This window comes from Lethenteron reissneri, chromosome 16, assembly GCF_015708825.2.
Source record: "Lethenteron reissneri isolate LAM-NWPU_2019-01 chromosome 16, ASM1570882v1, whole genome shotgun sequence".
NCBI classification, from domain to species: domain Eukaryota; kingdom Metazoa; phylum Chordata; class Hyperoartia; order Petromyzontiformes; family Petromyzontidae; genus Lethenteron; species Lethenteron reissneri.
In genome coordinates this window covers 5,550,846-5,576,169 of record NC_083794.1, presented here as the reverse complement: position 1 = coordinate 5,576,169, position 25,324 = coordinate 5,550,846, and the positions used below count along the sequence as shown (strand labels likewise).

Sequence of the window (25,324 nt, the reverse complement as noted above, 5' to 3'; positions counted from 1 at the left end):
AACTCGTAGGGCCCATCCCATTGCACCCACTCTGCCCCGTGACGTTGTTGAAGCAGAATAGTTCAAACCTGCACAACTTCACACCTGCAGACCTGATCCCTGGGGTTGGAGATCGGATTTGTCATTCTTTACATTATCAAGGTTCCCACCTCGAGGAAAAATAAAACTGAGACATATCGGAAGAATTTCTCACAATACTATCAGGGAGCACCGCATAAAAATGCATTATATCGAGTGGTGTATTACTATGCAACTGACAAAAAACTGAAAATGCAATGTCCTGGGAACACCAACATACTTTACAGGATAGCTGCGTCAAAAAAATTAAAAATACGATTCTGGAAAAACCAGGAGAGGTGGCAACCCGACTTATGCAGCCCACAAGGCATCATCAAGTGCCAGTACTGTCCGCACTCTTCTTCAGGAAGGTTCTGCTCGATGTGTTTCGCCAATTTTCTTCGAGTGGTTTTTTGTGTGCGAGGAAAGGCACAGAGAAGAAAACACCACGCATGCCATGGAGAAACACTCAAAAGCCTCCACTGCGACAGGCATCATACCGACAGGCGGTGAGCGACATTGTGTGGACTTCACGATTCCCATCCCGATGTGGCCCACCTACCCCGTGACCAAGTCCGTGAGCTGACATCCAGCAATCGTGAACACAACTCGGACGGCTTTTCACGTGAATTGAGCGAATCTTTATTCTTGAAACTCTGGTAACACTAGCATATTTTAGCAATTTGTAAAAAAAAACAGCTTCCAAGCCTATTGTTTCCGAAAACAAAAATGCCATCGAGTTATATCTGTTTCGATTTAAAGCTTTCGTGACTGCAGGGATTCATCTTCTTGGTTCTTTCGGTAAAGTTACGTAGAATGGAAATAATAAAATAATAAAATAAAACATTATAAAATAATTCTCACGACTTTCGATTTAAAGCTTTCGTGACTGCAGGGATTCATCTTCTTGGTTCTTTCGGTAAAGTCACGTAGAAGGGAAATAATAAAATAATAAAAATAAAACATAATTTTATTATGATTTAATAAAACATAATTTTATTATGTTTTATTTTTATTATTTTATTACTTCCCTTCTACGTGACTTTACCGAAAGAACCAAGAAGATGAATTCTCACGACGTTTCGGCCACAACGCAAGCAGCCGTCCTCAGATGAAGACCAGGTCTGTCGGGGAGACGATGTCTTCCATTCTACGTGACTTTACCGAAAAAACTAAGAAGATGAGTTATTTCTGGTTTTCCAAAAATACCATCATGTGCAGTTCACTCTTATAAGCTTCGAGCATTGACGTTGAGCAAGCAGTTCGTAAACCCCGGACTGCATTATTTTTTGTTTGCATTGTTGCATTCAAATGATTCCCTCACCATCTCTGATACATTTGTAAAGTATGTTCTTGAACAACGTTCAGTAGTACCGTCCCGGTTCAATTACAGCTTCTACACATGACCGTTCTGTTCCAAACGTATACATTTATTTGTAAATGTGGTGCCTTGTACGAAAAGATGTGCCCCGTACAAGAAGTCCAGAGGCTTTGAGAGCAGTTCAAGCCAACGCACGTGTCTGTATGGTATTTCAGTAAATTATTAAACATTTCAAATTATTAAGCATTTCAAGTTATTAAGTATTTCAACTTAATAATTTACTGGCCTTTTCCACGCTGGGTCGGTCATGGAGGTTGGTTTTTAACATACCTCACCATGCTGGCCAGTGTGGGTTGAAGAGGGGCCCAGGACTGGCTTGTATATCATTCACCACCGACGCTTTAGCTGTGGCCAGGAACCGAACTCAAGCCACTGGGCTCACAACACTCCGAGCTAACCACCGCGCCACCTTAACATCACTTGGTTAATGCACGTTATGAAAGATGAATACTCTACGCATAATCAGAATGTGATGGTTTTGGTTGGTTGATTTTTTTTCAAAAAACCAAATACCGCGCTTCTCAAAACATCGTGACCATTCCTCGTGCACTCGCGTTGGGCACCAGCGTCAAAGTCAATGTCCCCTTGCTCAAACAAGCGCCTTGCAAGATGCACATCATTAATTACAGTTCGTGGCCAGCAGTGAAACGTTCCACGTTCAATATTGCAGGGATCCGAATGGACTTAAATACAACCGCGGGCGACTAACGAACATTTTACCCTTCCGTGTAAGGACGGCGAATGATGACGATGGGCAGAGTTTGCCTTGGCCAGGATTTGAAATCACCTTACGACAGGGAAGGTCTGCTGCTCGTCAAACTGAGCTACATTATAACCACATGTATGCTGACAATACATGTATGTGTGCAGTGTAATACAATACACTGTGGATTTATACAACATCTAAATGTGACCGCATCTCAGGACTCCGTACAGACACAGCGCGCAGATTTATTTTGCCGTGAGGCAGTCGGTCATCGGCAGAGGGCCTCAAAGGCCTTGACGAGAATAAGGGGAATGAGTCGACAGCAAATATGGCTGGGGGAAGGGAGTTCCAGACAATGGGCGCAGCAGAAGAGAACGAGTGACCTCCCACTGAATTTGGGTTGATTGGTGAATTCAACAACATGTCCTGGTTGCTTGAGTGAGGAGTGCATGGAGGCCCGGCCTTGGACGATCTCGTCGAGTAGAGTACAATACTTAATTTTCTACCCTCCGTCACGTCGGAAACTAACACCGGCACTGATCATTTGCAAGCACACGCGCAGCACCAATGTTGAATGCTGCGGGTCAAAACACAAATACCAAGGGCGACACCCCATCAGACATTACGACGGCAGGCAAGCTTCTGGGACATCCCCAGCTCATTATTTTTTAATACATTTACATAATCGCGGTGTGTCCTGGGCTGTGACAATTGAAAGGTTCGTTATTGAGTAAAAGTAAAAGTCGAAGGACATGAGAGTATTCGCATAGTGACAAGCTCAGCTGCGTTATTTTTGTAGTCTGTAATGTCACCTGAAAAATAGCAGCTCATCTATTTAATGGGATCTTGTATGTTAATGCATGCCTACCAACCGCAATCGGTGTGATGTCACGAAACTGAACCCATTTACAAATCTCAGAACACTCTGCCACATGTATCAAGCGGCCTTCAGAAGCGATTTTTTCCCAGGTGGACTACTTTCCTACAAGCTCTTCTATAAGATTTTCACAGGGCAGTCAAACCGATAGTGGAGTTGGAATTTACTCAAATCAAGATGCAAAACCCAACGTAACGCAATGGTGCCTGGGCCGAGATCATCAACACGTGGTTATCTGGATTCAAACCCAGGCTCTCGGTGGGACCTGTGAAATACTCTGACCTCTGGGCTACTGGGTAAACTCCTGGGTTGTCGAGGCGTTTGCACTGGAGTCACGTAGTTGGAAAAGGCTTTAAGCATCATGTCTGTATGATGCTCTGTTGGAAATCTCCAGGATAAATAAATGTTTCAGTTAATCACCGTTCGGTATGCTTGATTACACCCACGTGCACACGCACATACACACGCATTCAAGGGGAGGTCAACTTTTATCAAAACAAAGGTTCTAAAAAAAAACACACACACAAGGTCATGCCAACTAAAATGTTTGGTAAAGAGGTGAAAAAGCCATCGCGGTCAACGCCTTCACCTGCTTCGATTTGCTTTTCCGCGCAAGTGCCGTGCAGTCGGCACGCAACCTCAAAGATCTACTCTCTAAGGCGAATGTTTATTAAGTGTCAGGCTAATGTTGGATTTCATTTGTTTGTATATATTTACGAGCTACAGGAGCGGTAGTGGAGCTGCGAGCGCACTGCGCTACGAACCCGGCGACCCGAATTCGATTCCCGCTCGTGGCCAACACCAGTCGTGGGCCTCCCCTAGGTCTACTCAGCCTCAATTGAGTACCTGGTGCGGTGGACGGGCGTGGTTCTGGCCACCAACACCCCATCATGTGCCGTACCGGCCTTCACAGGTGCTCGCAAACAGCACTTGTCTCCAAAAAATTTGTCAAGGCGATACGGGGGATCTTAGTCATCGCCACAAAACCGAAAGTTACGCAACGTGTGGAGAGTGGTGGAGACAGCTCTGTCCTATAATCCCAGATATTTGTGTTTGATTACCGGCGATGGCTTGCATCAAGTGGCACGTGGCGTGCGACCGAACTCGCACTTGGCCTCCACTCGTTCCACTGGCCTTCAATGTGGCGCGTTAAAAAAACAGCGCCGGCGTGACAAAGGTGGCTACACATCCAAAATTGTGTGCCCTGCCGACCTTAATAGGTGTTCGCAAACAGCACTCGCCCGAAAGGCCTATAATGATACTCAACCGATCCGTCTTTGTATGTGCACGTGTGGGTCCACAGCATGGGTGCAGCGACTAAAGACCCAGACACCCGCACATACGTCACTTACGAATGCAACCACAGTGACTCAACCTCAAAATTAAACTGTAGTGTCACTTTGAAAACCTCAAACATTTCCTCCTGCCAAAAATAATCCGCAAAAGCCAAGAAACGTCTCTTCTCGCATCATCGACATTCTCATTGGCTACACAACACTGTCGTGTGTAACCAGCAGGCATTTAGACCGTGCCAATTTTTTTTGCTTTTACAAAGCAAGAATTTTACAAAGCTCCAGATGCCCAAGTGGATTGTTCTATATTACAAACCGCTTGGTAAGCAGAGCAGCAGGGCTATACAGTTCTGACGATCCCTCATAACAATAACAACAGTAATGTAATTTGTACAAAAATTACCACGCTGCCTAACCGCTGTGAAATGTAACGATGCCACGCCTACAGCCGTCTTCAAGGCCGGCGTCTCAAAGCGCGGGTGCATTGTATGTACATGAGCGTGCTCTCAGGGCGGCTTGCAAGGTACTGTGGGGGTTATTTTCTCACCCACCCACCCCCCCACCCCCCTCCACGGTGCCTTGTAAGGTCAGCCAAAAGCACCTTTTCAATATTAGTGTGGATTAAGAGAGGGCACATCTTAAAAAAAAAAAGAAACGGGCCCTCTGCAGCAGGAAAGCTCAGCTGCTGAGTGAGGGCGGTGTGTTGGCCACGCCGTAATTGGCGTGCTGGAGTCGCGTGGGATCGTGAGCCGCGTTGGGCTCCATCGGCAAGACGTCGCCGCCGCCCTTCGGCAGATAAAATCCGCTCAGCTGGGAGGCCAAGGAATCCTTTGCCTCCTTTTCAACCTGCGGAGAGAGATCAAGAAGAGGTCGCGTCAGCATCAACGCTGTCGACCTGATTACAACCTCGCCACCGCTCCCAAGTGGACCCCCCGTACTCCAAGGTCGGCTCGTGCAGTCCCCCCAGCACGTAACGTTCTGACCCCGTGCCCCGACTGGACATTTGTGAAAAGGAGCTTGATAGCTCAGCGGATTCCTCCTCCAGTATAAACAAATATTCAGATTCTGATCTCAGTTTAGGGTTTCCCCCTTGGTCACCGACCCCTCGGTGGCTGTCAAATGTCTGTCGTCTCAATGATCCCCCGTGTTAACTTGGCATTCAAATGTATCGCTTTGGCAAAAAGTTAAATAATCACCTCTTTGACCTTTGCTTTTGGCGGTTCATGTGTCGAGCGATGCTTTGTGAGCTTTTGCTGTAAGAAAATTAAAAGAAAACACATCATGACATCATCATCATTATTATTATTACCATCACCGCCACTATCACCATCACCAAAATTACTATCTTCACCACCACCGTCACCACGATCATTACCACCAACAACTACAGCAGCCAATCACCATTAAGTGGCATCAATGTCACCACGGCGCTTGTGACAGGCCAGGTGCACTCCAAGGCCACGTAAGTGAAGTATCGAAAGCTCGCTGACAGAAGGTCACGGGACAGACCCAGGGTGCAATGGGTTGACTGAACGAGAGGACTGGCAGATGTGCCGACTGTGCCCCTCACTGTGCCAACTTGCTGCATTTTAGTCGTCCGGCAACTCCGCTCGTTGTTGTGAGCGTCACTCCTCTGCCCTCCGCTATTGTTGGAGGGCGACTGCCTCCAACTGTCCAGCAGCATCCTTCACGAGCCTCCTCCAAAAAGGCTGATCTTGACACCGCTGGTACCAGTCTTCAGCAAGTGCACTCAGCTACACATTCCCCTGTACTGCATCAGTCCATTTCTTCTCCAGCCCATGCCATGCTCATTTAGCTCCCTCTATCTGGCCAAACAGAAGCTGCTTGGACATGCAGTGGCTCGGCATGTCGGCTACAGGACCCAGCCAACACAGTCTTGCCTGCTGGACAAGCTTACTGATAGTAATATGTCCAGTTCTATCTATCTAGGATTTGCAAGCTCACACAATCCAGTCTGGTTACACCCTGGATGGATCGTAGGCAGGCCAACCTGAATGTTTCTCACCAGGCGAAGATGTTCCATCAGGGGGGTCCATGTTTCGAAAGCATAGAGAAGGGAGGGCATGATTGTTTCCACGAACACCTGAAGCTTCGTGTGGAGCAACAGACCAAGTAGCTTCCACACAGCGTTACGCAGCTTAGAAAAATATCATGTGGCTCGGTTGATTCAGAGCGAGATCTCTGCTGCCAAACCAGAGCTGGTCACGAGCACACTATCCAGGTACGGAAAATTATCCACTCGCTCCACAACTGTCCCATCACTCATGGGGAGTTGAGGGGGTGTAGTTTTGGTAGAGCTGATGGTAATACCCCATCTCTTAATGACATGCTCCAGATTCAGTAGCAGAACCTCCAATTCCTTCTCTGAGCATAAGCGTACATAACATGGTTGACAAGTTGGAAGCCATCCCTTGACTGCACCCAGGCATCGATCAGCCTCCCATAGTATCTGTACCAGATAGAAATTTCACTGGTATAGTCATAGGAAAGCTTTTCGAGCTACATGGTCAAATATGATGTTAAATAAGATGGGAGCCAGAGGACATCCCTGTCGCACCCCGACGTGAAGAGGGAATGGCTCCAACGCCCAGCGACGCAATTTTACCTCGGCCTGCCCACCATCATCAATGAAGGTCCTTAATAATCAACGTTTTTGGGTTTAGATCGCGTTATTTATAAATGTGTCGTAACCCTCCACCACCTGACACGGCCAATCAGTAAAAATGTGTCACGCACGGACATTTTTACTGATTGGCCGTGTCGGGTGGTGGAGGGTTACGACACATTTATAAATAACGCGATCTAAACCCAAAAAACGTTGATTATGAATAACATTGGTCGTGAAAGCCTACGTGTTAAACTGAAGGTCCTTAATGATTGGAAGGATCGAATCAGGGCCCCCGAAAGCACGAAGAACATCCTAAAGCCCAGGTCTACTGATGGTATCATAGGCCTTGACCAGGTCAATAAAGCAGAGATGTATGCCCCTTTGAAATTCCTTCGAGCTCTGTTGTAGCAGACGGACGGAGAATATGGCATCCGTCCAGGACCGCTCTGGCGTGAAACCACATTGGGGCTCCGCAAGCCTCTCCTCAGCGTGCTTGGCAAGGCGATGTTGAATAATCCTTGCCAGGACCCTTCCCAGAACACTGAGGAGGGAGATGCCCCTATAGTTGTTACAATCTGTGCAGACTGCACACCAGGGCACCCTTCCAATCCCGTGGAACCCGTCCTGTGGTCCAGAGAGTTGTGATGATGTCATGTAGGAGTCTGCACACAGACACCACCCTCCCTCAGCAGCTTCGCTTGGGGGATCATCTCCGCCCGGCACTTTTCCTGGTCTCAGACTCCCGATCGCCACCACCAACAACACCGATCGTCACCACCACCACCACCACAGCCATTATCACCATCTCCACAACCATCAACATCACCACCATCACCATGACCATCATCACCTTGGAGGTGAAGGCTTTGTAGCAACCGGGCTCCTGGCACTGGTAGGGCCCCATGCCGTGGTGGTGCGCCAGCACGTGGTAGCGCAGCATCGACGAGGTGGTGTACGCGCGCCCGCACTCCGCCTCGGGGCAGTGGAACATGGGCCGATTGGCGGCGTGGATCCACTCGTGCTTGCGCAGCATGTCGATCCGCCGGTAGCCGTGCCCGCACACGGAGCACACGTGCTGAGCTGCTCGCGCGGACACGCACGGACACGCGCGGACACGCACGGGCACGCACGGGCACGCACGGACACGCACGGACACGCACGGACACGCACGGTTTGCGGGAGAGCAACACGCACACATATCTGCGTGGTGTTGGCCATCCACCCCCTTGTGTGCCATGCAGGCCTTCATTAGGTGGTCGCTAATAGCACTTGCCCCAACAGTCTGTTAAGGCTATATGGGGGGGATCTTTGCCTTTGTTCTGTGAGAGGTTAGCACTCTGTGCTACGAACCCGGCGACCCGAGTTCGATTCCCGCTCATGGCCAACACCAGTGACGATTATCTGAACTGGTCTTAGGCCTTCCCTAGGTCGACTCAGCCTCAAATGAGTACCTGGTGCGGTGTGAAAGCATAGCCACTGGGGAGACATAGTGCTGGCCACCCACCCCGTCGTGTACCGTTCCGGCCTTCATTAGGTGCTCGCTGACAGCACTTTCCCCAACAGTCTGTTAAGGCTACACGGGGGATCTTTGTCTTTGTGAGGACGGCAGCACGTTTGCTGATTGCTGCAGAGGTTCGTGGTTCGAATCCGGCTGGCCGCCCTGGTTATTACTGTGGCGGTGTGTCTCCGCTGTGCACTACTACTACTACTGCTACGTGTCGTCAGCCTCACAGTGGATGCTCAAGATCCCGGGACGTCATCCAAAGTGGCCAGTAGGCCATTGTTCACTGGTTTCACGGCCCAAATTTGACATTTCTAATTACCTGCAAATGACTCGATTGGGATTAATTAGACAGAGCAGCATCGACAACCCCCCCCCACCCCCCCTCTCTACCATGAAACTGCAGCAGTGTCTGTGAAACACTGCACACTCGTGATGGCATGTATTTCTGCACTTGCGTGCATGCATGCAAATGCAGGAGAATACACACATGCGCACACACACACGTGTAAATACACACACACACGTGTAAATACACACACACGCGTGCACACGTTTGTGCGTGTGCATGCAAATAAATGTACGCTTACGTTAACGAATGTACAAATATATGCACAGGCGTGCAGGTAAAGGCACGTGCATGCATGCACTCAATGCACAATTCCACCCACGCGCTTACAAACTAAAGCGCACAGAATGCACAGGCGCACGCAAGTGCACACAGAATGCAATGCAAGCTCATACGTGTACGAACGCACAAGGATACAGACTGGCAAATACGTGTACGAACGCACAAGGATACACACTGGCAAATACGCATACACGCGCGCACGCACACGGACGCTCGCACGCACACAGGTGAACCAACGCAGCGGCACGCGCGCAGCTGCGTGTGTGCGCGCTCTTAAAAAGGCGAGCAAGGAGCGCAGCAGGCGTTCAGCATGATCCGCCAAACCCCCCGGCCCGGGCAGGTCGCTTACGTTCTTCGCTGTGAACCTGCTCGTGCCGCGTCCGTCTGCTTGGGAGCATGAACGCCTTGTCGCAGCCTTCGTAGCGACACCTGACACGAACACACACGCGCGCACACACACACACGAACACGCACACACACACACACACACGAACACACACACACGAACACACACACACACGAACACACACACACACACGAACACACACACACACACGAACACACACACACACACGAACACACACACACACACACACGAACACACACACACACACGAACACACACACACACGAACACACACACACACACGAACACACACACACACGAACACACACACACACACAAACACACACACACACGAACACACACACACACGAACACACACACACACACGAACACACACACACACACGAACACACACACACACACACACACACAAACACACACACACACACGAACACACACACACACACGAACACACACACACGAACACACACACACACGAACACACACGCACGCGTAATCAGGCGTCGCCACCTCTCCGACCCGTGTCCTTAAGTTTCGGCTCGGCTCGGGCTTGACTCTGGCTCAAGTGAGCTGTAGCTCAAAGCATTTCACCTTTTATCTTTACGATTTTTGATTTTACCAGGTAAGGCCCATGGAGCTATATAGGTACTTTTCATAAGCGACCTGGCCACAAATGATAGCTCAACGAAGTGGCTTATTACGTGGACATTTATATCAGCAGGCAAATACTTTAAACGCACGTTCCTAAATGTGGAGGGAAAAACGAGAGGACCCGGAGAAAAATCCACGCGGCCACGAGGAGAGAGAGACACACAAACCCAAAATATAAGCAGGTGCCAGGGTTGGAATACAATCCCCGACCTCCTGTATACCAGGCAAGGGAGTAACATCTCCTAGCCACCACGGCTCAAGCCTGCGACGAGTCGCGTTGGAGGGCAAGCCAGAGCCGAGCCGTGACTAAGAATACGGCCCTCAGCCCGAACGGGCACAACTCAAGCAATGCGCCACCACTCCACACACCAGGAGCAGGGGGAGCAATAGCCACGGTATGCGTGCCAGGGCTAGGTGGGACTTGAGGGGAGGGAGAATGGTGAAGGCTTCCCTCCTGAACGGAACTGACAGCTGTGGAGGAGTGGCCGATTCAACAACCTCTGGAAGCTCGCTGTGCCTGATTAAAAAAATATAAAAACAACGAGCGCAGGAGCGGTTGACTCGTCAAATGAGCTGGATAGGCAGGCCGTCAAGGGAGTGTCCAACTTCCCAACGGACAAGCAAGGAGATGGCAGCACAGCAAGCTGGTCCAGGGCGAGCACACCTGTGCAGGCTTTTTTCAGCCAGCGGAGCAGAAGATCGCGTGCTGCGCTGGGAGCCTGGCTACCCGAGTTCGATACCTGGGCACGGCTAACATCAGCGGGGCGAGTGATACCTGAGCAGGTCCGAGGGCCACACTCTCGTGAGCCGCGCTGAGCAGCGAATGGACAAACAAGCCTGGTGACCGACAAGGCGGGGAGGGGAGGAGGCCTTGACCCAGCAGTAAATTGACAAAACGCTGAAAATTACTAATATTTAAACTGTTGTATTATCGCAGATAGATGACTCTCATTAATAAGGAACTGTAACCTTGGTTCTTTCGGTAAAGTCACGTAAAAGGGAAATGATAAAATAATTAAAAATATGTAAAACAAGAAAAATTCTCACGACGTTTCGACTGCAACACACCTGGTGATGATTGCTTGTGTTGCAGTCGAATCGTCGTGAGAATTTTTTTTGTTTTATATTTATATTATTTTATTATTTCCCTTCTACGTGACTTTACCGAAAGAACCAAGAATATGAATCCCTGCAGTCACGAAAGCTTTAAATCGAAATTTTATGTTTTATTTTTTATTATTTTATTATTTCCCTTCTACGTGACTTTACCGAACGAACCAAGAAAATGAATCCCTGCAGTCACGAAAGCTTCAAATCAAATAAGGAACTGCTCAAAACTCCCCAATACAGGACCCGCCCCAAACAAAATAAGTATAACCAGTAAAAACAAAGTTTTTCACTATCAATCCTTTATATGCGTGGCGGCTAGAGTCCTCTCGTCCTCTGGCTTGAGATGGCTGCCACCTATGGGTCAGATGATTGCATTGCACCATTAAGCAATTGATAATTAAATATAATATTTTTGTCCTAAAAAGTGTAAAATTTTGGAAACAAATTTTCACGAACATTAATTGTCACGCACAACGAGTCTGTGTGCAAAATGTCAGCTCGATTGGATCACGGGAAGTGGGTTAAAAAACGACCGAAAGATTTAATATAAAGGATTTAAAAATCGACAGAATGATTATTACTTAAACCTGCAGGTGGGTCTCGCGCATCGCCGTGGCTCAATCCCTACATGACCCACCAACCCCACGTCCCAAGTTTAAGTATGTGCCGCGACCACCACGAAACCCGGCAGACGAACGACCCACGGCAACTTGCATGGCACAAAAACGAAGGAACCACCACGCTGGCGGCTGGACTTACCGAAACGGCAGCGTCTTGGTGTGGACAACCTGGTGTATTTTCAGCTGGTCTTCCGTTTTAAATCTCAAGCAGCAGTTTTCGTATTCGCACTGCAAGAGACATGGAAGCGGCAGAGAAACATGCCATTGTGTTCACAAACCAAAACTGACGGTCCATGTCAACCGAGAAAATTTTCTTGTGGAGGCGGCCCGGTGGCTCAGCTGTCAGATGCCTGATCCAGCACCGCTGAAAACCCATCGCTTAAACTCCAGGCAACTATTAATTTTACCAGGTAAGGCCCGCTGAGCTATTTCACTCTTTTTCAGAAGCAACGAAGCGGCTGATCATGAGGGAATTTCTAACAATCAAATACTCTAAACGTGTGATGTTGTTTCTAAATGTGGAGGGGGAAACTGGAGGACCCGGAGAAAAATCCACATGACCACGTCCAAAGAGAACATGCAAACTCCAAACGTACAACAGGCGTCGTGGGATTGAACCCACGACCTCCTGCATACCAGGCGAGGGAGTAAAACATCTCGCCACCGAGATGGTTCTCAAGTGAAGGGAGTTGGTGGTCTCAGGCAAGTCCCCAACGAGAACGAGGCAATAACAACCACACAAAACGTTGGTTCTGCCCTTAATATGGATAAATTCCAGCTCTAAGAATTAACACCATTACCCTCAGTGACAGAGCATAGTGTGAAAGTGCTCCCCCCCCCCCCCTCTACTGTGTAGAACAGAGGTCACTTGATGGGATCTTAGAGGTAGCTCTTTGATATCCACTTTCTTGAAGCCGGGCGGTGGTAGGGCTCTGCACGTGGCCTGCAATCCCGCACTGTGAAGGTAGCGAGGGTTGGTGGAACGCCGCACACAAATCATGTGAACTTCCCTTCGTGCGGGCATTGAGAAGTGGATTGCCCGCCATCTATTTCCATCTGTACGGGGATAGAGTGTTGCCCCCTCGCACGCATGGGCTTTCTCCCACTAGAATAAACGCACCGTCTTTAATTGGCGGTCATCCTCGCAGTGGCTTTTGGGCTAGCCATCGAACAAAGACTGCATCGCACGCTTTCAGATGTGCTTCTGCGGCCGTCTGGAACGCTCTTAATCCTCGATATTAGGAAGGCACTGGAGCTATGCACTTTTAAATCATCTAGATTGACAACTAATTTGTTTAGAGCTGCTTTTTGTTGTTAGTTTGTTGTACTTCCCCCGCACCTCCGATTCACGCGGTTGGCTACGTACGGTGCGAAAGAAGTTCAACATACGTACGTACGTGAAAAAATCTGCGACTCTTCTGGATAAATAAGTAAACTATTATGATTGTTATTATGTTATCTAGCGCAAAGGGTTGCATAGGTCTGTAAGAGATCCAATTGGATACTCAATCTCATGAAATGGTGTCCACAGCACAACCAGGGCACAATTGGGGCAAGAGGATGAATACAAAGTTAGAATTATTTGTCGGTGTGTCGGCGATTATTGAAGATAAATACATAACACAATGGTTCTCTCTTTTCTGATGAATGTGACTTGGACTCGATGATACTCATGGGTGACTCTTGCCTATGACTGCAGCCTACTTAGTGGTTTTTGCTCAAGAGGTCACACCTTGTTGATCAGGATCAGAAATGCCAAATGCTGGCAAAGCACATCTTTGACTGGTGCATTCATCTATTCATTTAATCTGTTGATTCGCCCCCAGCATTTATATTTTCACTTATGACATACAATCCACAAAGACGACACAAAATCCACATTACTAAAATATAAATGCCATTCCATCAAAGGTTATATTACACCAATATGGGGGAGGTCAAGAATACGCATAAATATACAACAAAGACCCCCCCTATAGCCTCAACAGACTTTTGGGGTAAATCCTGCTAGCGAGCACCTGTGAAGGCCAGCACAGCACACGAGGGGTTTGACGGACCAACACCACGCCCGACTGCCTTTGTCTCCATCGTGTCGATGTTTACACACCGCACCAGGTACTCATATGAGGCCGAGTCGACCTAGGGGTGACCCAGGACCGGTTCAGAAAATCTTCACTGGTGTTGGCCACGAGCGGGAATCGAACTCGGCTCGTAAGGCTCCGTAGTGCAGCGCGCGGTTCGCGTGCACACCAAACTCACAACGCGTACAGTGCACAGCTGCACTCCGCTAATCCGAAGATGGTGCGGAGCCAGCTGCCTCTTTAATCCACCAGACCTCGGAGATGTCTAATTGTGATTTTAAGAAATTGTGGCGGGCACACCGGGGCGACAGCCGAGAGGGTGGCGCAATTGCGGCGCCAATTAAACCGCACGCGAGAGGAGAGCTGTAGCGCCGTCGTCCGCGGACGGTGTTTTGCGCTCGCAAGTGAACCGTGCTCGTTGCAGCAGTTTCGCGACGATCGCCCAAAGCTCGTCAGCTTCTAATTAACGAGCGCTAATCACGCCAAGCTCTCTCAACAAATCAACGGCTGTTATTTAAGACCAAGGTCGGAGGGTCCCGTTTGGTTGGGGGAATTGCACGGGTGTCCGCGTATGCGTGGAACAAAGTTGGTTCGACATCTGTTGCGAATTAAAGACTCGTGCAACAAAGCGAATGAAACATGACAACATAATTAAACACCCACAGTGACCAGCGCGGTGAAGTATGATCATTGACCCCACCCCCCTAACTACCACTGGGTGGAGAGGCCCTTCGTCTGGGAATGGACGATTTTAAATATTTCAATTTAAGTGAACGCATCTCTCCCAACACAAACGAACTATGAGGGTGGCTTCCATATCCACATTCCCGTGGCAGGGACAAGTGTTTGCACATGAGGACCCACTCACTGCTTTTATTCTCACAAATAATGGGTAATTGCATGGAATTCAGAAGGGATGATGAGCTACCAACCGGGGTATGAACAGATGTCTATGCCAGCAGTTGAACTACACGAATTCAATCAAATTGAAACAAATTATTTGGCGAGACTGCGAAAATAACAATTCAACTGGACACCTTCGTCAACGACACTGTGGCCCTCGGAGGGAGAGGCGTACAACAGGCGGACGTTGTGGGGTAATTGCCCTCCTTCGCACCTCACAAATAGCAAGGCCAGAGAGCTGGAGACTGCACGTTACACCATGGGGACCTGAAAGTTTTTTACATTTAAACAAAAATGTTTCCCCAACGGCAGTTTATAAATTGGCATATTAATTAGTGGCTCTGGACTTTTGAATAATCTCGATTGAAAACGAATATCTTTAGAACTGTGTTTAGTTTATTGTCCTTCCCCGCCCCTCCGATGAGCACGGTTGGCTACGTACAGTGCGAAAGAAGTCCAACATACATATTGCATACAAGCTGCAAAAAGCATTCACATTCGTGAGTGCCAAACCGACATTCACCGACACTGTCAAGGTGTGGCGCCCCTATCATTGCGGATTAGAGGGCGTGCCCTCGCTTCTGTTAACGCTTATAAGCGCCACATTCCACACAACCCAAAAGGCACTCGCCACGACCACCATCAACAAGGTTGCTTCACAGCACGGCCATGTACGGAAGGTTGACCATGTGGGCAAGGAATTGCACTTGATAACGAGTTGCCCGGAAGAACACAGTGGGCTATTTGAATGAAAAGTGTCGGGATGTCTGAAGACTCGATAAATTTGATTTTTTTCTTCTTGGTTTTTTCGGTAAAGTCACGTAGAAGGGAAGTAATAAAATAATAAAAATAAAACATAATACAATAATTCTTACGACGTTTCGGCCACAACGCAAGCAGCCGTCCTCAGGTGAAACCAGGTCTGTCGAGACTTTACCGAAAAAACCAAGAAGATGAATCCCTGCAGTCACGAAAGCTTTAAATCGAAATTTGATATTTATATATGAACATGGCTGCTCTCTCTACTGTGAACAAGGGCATTGCCCACATGAGCCTGTTTCAATATTTTACTTTTCTAAGAAAGTATTAGGAATAAGGTGGGGTAATGTGGCTCGTGCACTGCACTATGAACGCGGTGACCCGAGTTCAATTCCTGGTGATGGCCAATATCTGAAATGTCGGGTGAAATCCAAATCGACCCCTGGGTTTCCCACTTTGCCAAGCCGCAACTGACCAGCATGGTGAAGTATGGTTAGACTACCCCCATCTAGACACAGCATGGGGTGGCCGTCATCCAGCAGTGGATTGACGGAGTGCTATAAAGGATGATCGTCGACAAAGGTTGTGCATTTGTGTCGGTGCGTTTACAACACGTCCAAAAGTTATTAAAAAAACTAGCCCCGCTATTGAAATGTGGAATTGCCACCAGTGGCTCAAGGCAATAAATGGAGATGAGCAATGCCTGACAGTTTCTGAAGCAGCGAGACACATCAGCTTTGGTTCTGACCAGTGCTTACACAAAGTCGTTAAATGATTAGTAAACTTTCATTTAAAGCTTTCGTAACTGCAGGGATTCATAATCTTGGTTCTTTCGGTAAAGTCACGTAGAAGGGAAACAATAAAAAATATATAAAACAAGAAAATTCTCACGACGTTTCGACTGCTACACAAGCAATCATCATCAGGTGTGAAATCCACAGCAAGAAAAAACGCCACTTTTTTCAAATTTTCTTGCTGTGGTTTTCACACCTGATGATGATTGCTTGCTTGTGTTGCAGTCGAAACGTCGTGAGAATTTCATTGTTTAATATTTTTTATTATTTTATTGTTTCCCTTCTACGTGACTTTACCGAAAGAACCAAGAATATTAGTATCCTTGTTTAGTCTTTTCCCCCCCCAATTATATTCCATTTGTAGTTTCTGCATCGTGTCCTACAGTGGAGAATTACCAATTTGGAGCTCACGCAGAACAGTGCATTGCCCCGTTATAGTGAAAGGCACGCAGACTCAAACCTCAGAGAACTACCTCTGAGATCCGTTCACGTGACCTCTTTTAACAACACACAAGGAAACGCACTTTCCCCACACGAATCGCACCTCCGATAGTTAGCACAGTTGGCTACGTACAGTGCGAATGGAGTTAAACGAACATATATGCTCCAAATAAATGTTCACAGCATTACCACCAAAATTTTACATTCGGGGCTGGAATTTATCCCATGTAAGTGCAGAACCAATTGTTCTAATTGTTTATGTTGGTGACCATTGGTGACCAAGCTGAGACCATTAACTCACGACACTTTAGAACCCAGTTTAATCACAGGTGCCTGAAAAAACGCGGGGAGCGGTAATATAGTGGTCAGCGCGCTGCGCTATGAACCCGGCGACCCAAGTTCGATTCCCATTCACGGCTAACACCAGTGACGACCATTTGAAACGGTCCTGGGTCTCCCCTAGGTCGACTCAGCCTCAAATGAGTACCTGATGTAGTGTGTAAACACCGCCACTGGGGAGACAAAGGCGGCCGGGCGTGGTGCTGGCCACCCACCTCCTTGTGTACTGCTCCGGCCTTCATAGGTGCTCGCTAACAGCACTTGCGCCAACAGCCTGTTAAAGCTCCACGGGGGATCTGCGTCTGTTGTTGTGTGTTGTGCCTGAAACCCCCACCTGAACTCAGGATGTTACCATTGCTGGTTCAGTTCTCGGACCATTGAGCCACCCGGCCACGTCAACGCAGTTCCTAATGAATGTGTAATGTGAGCGCTGCACACGTCCCACCCGGCACTCCATACCTGGTAGATCTTTTCGGGGTTCTCGTGGTTGTTCCGGATGTGCCGCATCAGGTTGGATCGCAAGGAGAAGGCCTCATTGCAGCCTTCATACTCGCAGCTGCCAATGAACACAACACAACACAATGAACACAACACAACCCAATGAGCAAACGTAACCACGATTGATGCAACGATGACGTAGATCTTCTTGGTTCTTTCGGTAAAGTCACGTAGAAGGGAAGTAATAAAATAATAAAAATAAAACATAATAAAATAATTCTCACGACGTTTCGGCCACAACGCAAGCAGCCGTCCTCAGGTGAAGACCAGGTCTGTCGGGGAGACAGACCTGGTCTTATTTTATTATGTTTTATTTTTATTATTTTATTACTTCCCTTCTACGTGACTTTACCGAAAGAACCAAGAAGATGAATCCCTGCAGTCACGAAAGCTTTAAATCGAAAGATGCCGTAGATGTCACCACACATCGCCAACGCGCTCTTACTTACACTGTTTTAGAGTGAACATACGACGTAGAAGGTCCGCTCTGACACTAAACCATCTTTGAACATCACGATTAGGTACTTAAGTACAAGAACTGGAGTTGAACATAGCAGTTAGAGAAGAAGCTTCTGTACACCGATTCCAGATGCCAGCCAATGAAGCTACGGACAGTCATTTCTGGACAAAGTAAGCAACTTCCAAGTTCAGAATGGAATGTGACTGGTAAGTGTTGTGGACATCGCCAGGAAGAGGAAGTTGCATTGGGTGCGACACCCGTGCAGGATGGAGCAGGGCAGGTTACCAAGATGGACATCGGCGTGGCAAGGAGAGGTAGTTGACCCAAAAGGGAAGCGCTAAACCCAGACGATGGGAAAAAAATAAGTCAGAGTGAACCCTGGAGGTCAGATGTTGACGGCATCAACGGCGGTGAAAACCTCTGCACTAAAGTTCACAAACACCGCAGCACGTTTTGCCCCAGGTCTCTCGTGGAAATCGGGCGACACTCTCAGCAGGTTCTCACACCGGGCGAAGTAAAGGATGAGGGACTTACACGTGTGGCTTCTCTCCCGTGTGGCGCCGCATGTGGTTATCAAAGTGCTCCTTGCGCATGAACGCTTTGCTGCAGCCGGGCACCTCGCACGCAAATGTGTTCTGTCTCGCAGAGCACACACAAACACCGCGTGTTAATCAGCCACACGAAGAGCGCACCGTCATCAATATTGTTGTAAATGAATATTGAACAGACAAGAAATGCAGATCTTAATGTAAAGTAACTTTTTCTAAAACGTTTTTCTTTTCCCCCAATTGTGCTGTCGGTGCCATGTTAAAAGATGACGACAACCGTTTTTCTTCGTTCAAAAACCACCTAAAGGTGCATCATCTCTTCGGCTCGACATTTGACCGAGTCTCACCAGACCGCGTGACGCGACCTGACACTGAGCTCCACTCCGCGCCTCAGAATTGCGTCTTCAGTCCACAACTTTGATCGCTTCATGAATTGTATTGTTATATAATTATCCATCCAGATCTCGAGCAGAGCAGTGTGGCCCTTTATGCTTGAGAACGGCCCACAGAAGCAGATATAAGAGAGCTATCTCAAGAGATTCCTTCAAATGACATCTGGTCCACACGGCACGGGGAAACAATTTTCCACCTGCGATGCCACTGAGGCGGGTAAAATTTCGTAGTCAAGTCTAACATTTAATTCCCAGGAACTGGAATTTCATGAAATTAAGTGCAGAGCCAAATTGGTAGGAACCCACTGGTTCCACCAGCCCACAGAGGATTATTGTGTCCGTCCGTCGTGCAGGAAGGGGCTGGGTGGGGAGGGTGGGGCTGGGTGCGGAGGGGCTGGGTGGGGAGGGGCTGGGTGGGGAGGGTGGGGCTGGGTGGGGGGTGGGAGGGGTGGGGCTGGGTGGGGAGGGGCTGGTCACCCCATGGTGCCCTTATAAAACTCAACATTTAACCTACTCACGCCGGCTTGTGCCCGCCCTCACAGTCGGGCATATTTGCGGAATACACCACGCCGCCGTTGACCCTGGCCATTGACCGAGCAACCCAACGTTCCTACCAGCTCCCTCCGCAGGAATGTGTTTTTTTTGCGTGCAGACATCGGTGACTTGGGATGAAACCATCAACTCGCCACACTCAAGAACCCGGTTTAATCACAGGTATCACAGGGTATTGATGATTAATGTTCTCCAGCGGCATTTTTTTAAACGCAGATAAACCGTGGGCCAGTGTTGTCCTCTGGCAACTGTGACTCGCCGAGGACTATTAACGTTTAGCAAATCAAATGTCTGAATAACAAGACTGATCGAACTGCAACCTGAAATCAATAGCAATCATTCCGCTTTTTTTTGGTTTGGTCTGAAAAAATATGGCCATGAACCGAAACCTCATCTGCTGCTGAGATCGTGGCTTGTACTCACAAGGTCATGAGCCAGAGGTCGCAAACGGGTTTTTATTCCTTACCCGTACCCATACCCGGCCTCACCAAGGTCGCCAACGGGTACCCATACCCGTACCCGGCCGGGTATGGGTACTCGTACGCTACCCGTACCCGTACCCTACCCGAAATGAGTGACAAACGGTTACTCACCGGTGACTCACGGCCTACCCGTACCCGTACCCGGCCGCACCAGGGTTGCAAACGGGTACCCGTACCCGTGCCCGACCGGGTACGGTTAGCCGGGTATCGGGTAGGGTACGGGTATTGGGTACCCGGTTGCGACCTCTGTCGTGAGCCCATCTCCCAGTCACTGGTCGACTTGGCAAATTCATCCCTCTGGGTTCGATACCCAGAAGGAAAAAAAAGACTGCAGTTGTCGATGTCCAGCTGGACATGGGCTGTGCGAAGGTGGGTCCATTGGTTTGTTTGACCATACTTCACCACACCACACTGGCGAATGCAGGGGCGAGTGGGTGAATGGGGGTGAGGGGGTGTGGGGGTGGTGAGGCAGAACTGGTTTACTGTGGCCTTGGCCAAGTATTGAACGGAGATGCGTCTGGCTCAAAGTGGGTGTACGTTAACCACTGTGCCACCGCTCCCTTCTATACGGTGCATGTACATGCGTGCATACCTGTCAACCCCTTATCAGTGCCCGACCTTATCCAGACCTTATTGCTCACCCCGTGTCCCTTATAAATCTCAACGTTTATCCTGCAAAGTCCCATCATCACAAGGGAGAAACACAAACAAATAGACAATCACAACTACACTCACTGCGAGTACACTCACCACAACAAACCTGTCAACCCCTTATCAGTGCCCTACCTTATCCAGATCATATTGGCCACCCCGTGTCCCTTATAAATCTCAACGTTTATCCTGCAAAGTCCCATCATCACAAGGGATAAACACAAACAAATAGATAATCACAACTACACTCACTGCGAGTACACTCACCACAACAAACCTGTCAACCCCTTATCAGTGCCCTACCTTATCCAGATCATATTGGTCACCCCGTGTCCCTTATAAATCTCAACGTTTATCCTGCAAAGTCCCATCATCACAAGGGATAAACACAAACAAATAGATAATCACAACTACACTCACTGCGAGTACACTCACCACAACAAACCTGCCAACCCCTTATCAGTGCCCTACCTTATCCAGATCATATTGGCCACCCCGTGCCCCTGATACATCTCAACGTTTATCCTGCAAAGTCCCATCATCACAAGTGAGAAACACAAAACAGAGCAAAACAAATGCTTGCCCGGATTGTAACGGCTGTACACCGTATGGACCTCGAAACTCACTTTCCCTGTACACGAATCCGAGTAAACCGTGTGGGTTGACAGGTTTGTGCGTGCACCCATACCGCATAATCCGCACTGCGCGTGCATTCAGGTTCGTGTTTAAACGGATCGAGGTCGTCAGTCATCGTGCTAAGCAGCAGCAGCAGCAAAGACGCATTGTGGCATTGGCATAGGAACTCAAAATGAACAGAGACTCCAACGCTCACTCACATCAGCCACCGCGACCAAGATTTCAATGAATGGCTCCTGTCAACTGCAATGGGCAAGCGACTGAGTGAAGCGAGTGGCTCAAGGCGCCGCTCTGTGCGTCTAAATGGGACGAGTGGAGGGACGAGTGGACGGACGAGTGGAGGGACGAGTGGAGGGACGAGTGGAGGGACGAGTGGGGGGACGAGTGGGGGAACGAGTGGAGGGACGAGTGGAGGGACGAGTGGACGGACGAGTGGAGGGGCGAGTGGGGGGACGAGTGGGGGGACGAGTGGACGGACGAGTGGGGGGACGAGTGGAGGGGCGAGTGGAGGGACGAGTGGAGGGACGAGTGGACGGACGAGTGGGGGGACGAGTGGAGGGACGAGTGGGGGGACGAGTGGGGGGACGAGTGGAGGGACGAGTGGGGGGACGAGTGGGGGGACGAGTGGGGGGACGAGTGGGGGGACGAGTGGGGGGACGAGTGGGGGGACGAGTGGGGGGACGAGTGGGGGGACGAGTGGACGGGCGAGTGGGGGGACGAGTGGGGGGACGAGTGGAGGGACGAGTGGAGGGGCGAGTGGAGGAGCGAGTGGAGGGGACGAGTGGGGGGACGAGTGGGGGGACGAGTGGGGGGGCGAGTGGGGGGTCGAGTGGAGGGACGAGTGGAGGGACGAGGCCCATCGGGAACAGCCCGAGGGGTTGAGCTGCAGGGTCCGCGCGCCTCCTGCTCCCTCCTCAGCTTGGCGCGGGTGTGAAACGTCGCCAGTGGGCAGCTCGACGCAACGCTGCGTTGTGGTGGTGGTTGTTGTGGTGGATGTGGTGGTGGTTGTGGTAGTGATGGTGGTGGTGTTGGTTGTGGTGCTGGTGGTGGTTGTGGTGGTGGTGGTTGTGGTGGTGGTGGTTGTGCTGGTGGTTGTGGTGGTTGTTGTGGTGGTTGTTGTGGTGGTTGTGCTGGTGGTTGTGATGGTGGTTGTGCTGGTGGTTGTGGTGGTGGTTGTGGTGGTGGTGGTTGTTGTGGTGGTTGTGGTGGTGGTTGTTGTGGTGGTTGTGGTGATGGTGTTGGTTGTGGTGCTGGTGGTGGTTGTGGTGGTGGTTGTGGTGGTTGTGGTGCAGGTGGTGGTTGTGGTGGTGATGGCGGTTGTGGTGGTGATGGCGGTTGTGGTGGTGATGGTGGTTGTGGTGGTGATGGCGGTTGTGGTGTTGGTTGTGGTTGTGGTGTTGGTTGTGGTTGTGCTGGTGGTTGTGCTGGTCGTGGTGGTGGTTGTGCTGGTGCTGGTGGTTGTGGTTGTTGTGGTGGAGGTGGTGGTGATGGTGGTGGTGATGGTGGTGGTGATGGTGGTTGTGCTGGTGCTGGTGGTTGTGGTGGTTGTGCTGGTGGTGGTTGTGCTGGTGGTGGTTGTGCTGGTGGTGGTTGTGCTGGTGATTGTGGTGGTGGTTGTGGTGGTTGTTGTGGTGGTTGTGGTGGTGGTTGTGGTGGTTGTGGTGATGGTGTTGGTGATGGTGGTGGTGTTGGTTGTGGTTGTGCTGGTGGTTGTGGTGGTTGTGCTGGTGGTTGTGCTGGTGGTGGTGGTGGTTGTGGTGGTGGTGGTGGTTGTGGCCGCACCTCTCCCGTGTGCTTGCCCACATGCTCGCGCAGGTAGCGCTCCTTGTTGAACACCGCGTTGCAGTTCTCGAACGAGCAGATGTACAGCTTGCTCGGGGTCAGCTTGGCCGGCCTCGTCTTGGGCATCGCGACGCCTCCAGACGACGAGGAGAACGAGGAGAAGGAGGAAGAGGGGGAGGGAAGGAGGAAGGGAGGACGAGGAACGGGGAATCGCGGAGGAGGTTGAGGAGGAGGAGGCAGAGATGCAGTGAGGCGGCCCCTCTTCGTCTTCGCTTCCGTGTTGCCGGGCGAGTCCAATAACGGGGTTAGTGGAGGGGGGAGTCAAAGGAAAGTTCAATATCGATTTAAAGCTTTCGTGACTGCAGGGATTCATCTTCTTGGTTCTTTCGGTAAAGTCATCACGTAGAAGGGAAGTAATAAAATAATAAAAATAAAACATAATAAAATAATATAATAAAATTTAATAATATACTAAAATAATATTGTAATATTTTATTATAATATAATAAAATATAATAATATAATAAAATAATATACTATTATATTATTATATTTCGATTTAAAGATTTCGTGACTGCAGGGATTCATCTTCTTGGTTCTTTCGGTAAAGTCACGTAGAAGGGAAGTAATAAAATAATAAAAATAAAACATAATAAAATAATATAATTAAATAAAATAATAACATAATATTGTAATATTTTATTATAATATAATAAAATAATATAATAAAATAATATACTATTATATTATTATATTTCGATTTAAAGCTTTCGTGACTGCAGGGATTCATCTTCTTGGTTCTTTCGGTAAAGTCATCACGTAGAAGGGAAGTAATAAAATAATAAAAATAAAACATAATAAAATAATATAATAAAATATAATAATATATAGGGTAAGTTAATTCCAGCGGTAGGTAAATCAAGATTGAAAACTCATTTATTTAGAACTGACTTTTGTGTTTAGTTTGTTGTTCTTCCCTAGCACCTCTGATGAACACGGTTGGCTACGTACGGTGCGAAAGAAGTTCAACGTACTCATACATCTTCTTGGTTCTTTCGGTAAAGTCACGTAGAAGGGAAATAATAAAATAATAAAACACAATAAAATAATTCTCACGACGTTTCGGCCACAACGCAAGCAGCCGTCCTCAGGTGAAAACCAGGTCCGTCGAGGCGACAGAGTCTGAATGAAACAACCTGGTTTTCACCTGAGGACGGCTGCTTGCGTTGTGGCCGAAACGTCGTGAGAATTATTTTATTGTGTTTTATTTTTATTATTTTATTACTTCCCTTCTACGTGACTTTACCGAAAGAACCAAGAAGATGAAAGTTCAATAATTGAAATTATCGATCACATTTTTCAGTTTCATTTATTAGGTATATAGCCCTGTGGAGCCATTCGGCTCTTGAATCGGGTGCAACTGCAACAAACAAAAAACATGAACAAGAAAACATCTTAAAGTGACTCAGCGCAAACAGAAAAATCCAGGAAAAAATTGCAAAGTCTTCCAGAAAAAAAGAACCGCACACCAACGTTGTGCAAAAATCCCAGTGGGATGCAAATCAAACAACAACAACCACAAGACAACTTAGATTAATACTCTTAGGTTTTTTCGGTAAAGTCACGTAGGTAAAAATAAATGATAGAAATAATAGAAATTAATAATAAATAATAAAAATAATAGAAATTAAAATAAAATATTATTTTATTTCTATTATTAATAATAGAAATATAATAATTGAAATAATATTAAGTTTTGTGGGTAAAGTTACGTAGGTAAAAATAAATAATAAAAATAGAAATAATAATAGAAATAAAATTATATATTTTTTCTATTATTTCTATTATTTATTTTTACCTACGTGACTTTACCGAAATAACTTAGATTAAAGCCATCATTCTAACTCCGTATTACAACATCACAAAACATGGCCAAACCAAAACAACTTTTCGAAATCACCAAAATAAGGCCATAAGCATTGTCATAGGAACTGTGGCCGATTGCGAGGTCGCGATTAAGGGGTTTTTTTGGTGTTAATTCGTGAACGCGATGGAAGCCCGCCTATGATCACTGTTTCATCGCTTTCATGGCTTTATTTTGGTGATTTCGAAAAGTTTTTTGGTTTGGCCATGTTTGTTTGTTGTAGTACGGAGTTAGAATGATGGCTTTAATCTAAGTTCTTTC

General features: G+C 48.2%; 1 protein-coding gene across 1 annotated transcript; it reads right to left on the bottom strand.

The window, feature by feature from the left end:
• Positions 1-1,089: 1,089 nt before the first annotated feature.
• Positions 1,090-23,411, bottom strand: LOC133342873 (transcription factor IIIA-like). The gene is made up of 8 exons (XM_061552231.1): positions 23,140-23,411; positions 18,631-18,731; positions 17,598-17,694; positions 11,961-12,049; positions 9,424-9,503; positions 7,793-8,022; positions 5,510-5,566; positions 1,090-5,159 (listed from the first exon to the last, which is right to left on the bottom strand). Exons 1-8 carry the CDS (start codon positions 23,263-23,265, stop codon positions 4,992-4,994), a joined length of 948 nt encoding a protein of 315 aa, XP_061408215.1. The 5' UTR covers positions 23,266-23,411; the 3' UTR covers positions 1,090-4,991.
• Between the last annotated feature and the right edge of the window lie 1,913 nt (positions 23,412-25,324).

Bases quoted from the DNA above. Each gene is read 5' to 3' on its own strand.
- LOC133342873 (XM_061552231.1), bottom strand. From the start codon at position 23,265: ATGCCCAAGACGAGGCCGGCCAAGCTGACCCCGAGCAAGCTGTACATC. The intron at 18,732-23,139 runs GTGCGGCCACAA...TCTGCGAGACAG, and splicing joins TGGGCAAGCACACGGGAGAG to AACACATTTGCGTGCGAGGT. The intron at 9,504-11,960 runs GTAAGTCCAGCC...TGTTCGTGTCAG, and splicing joins ACCAAGACGCTGCCGTTTCG to GTGTCGCTACGAAGGCTGCG.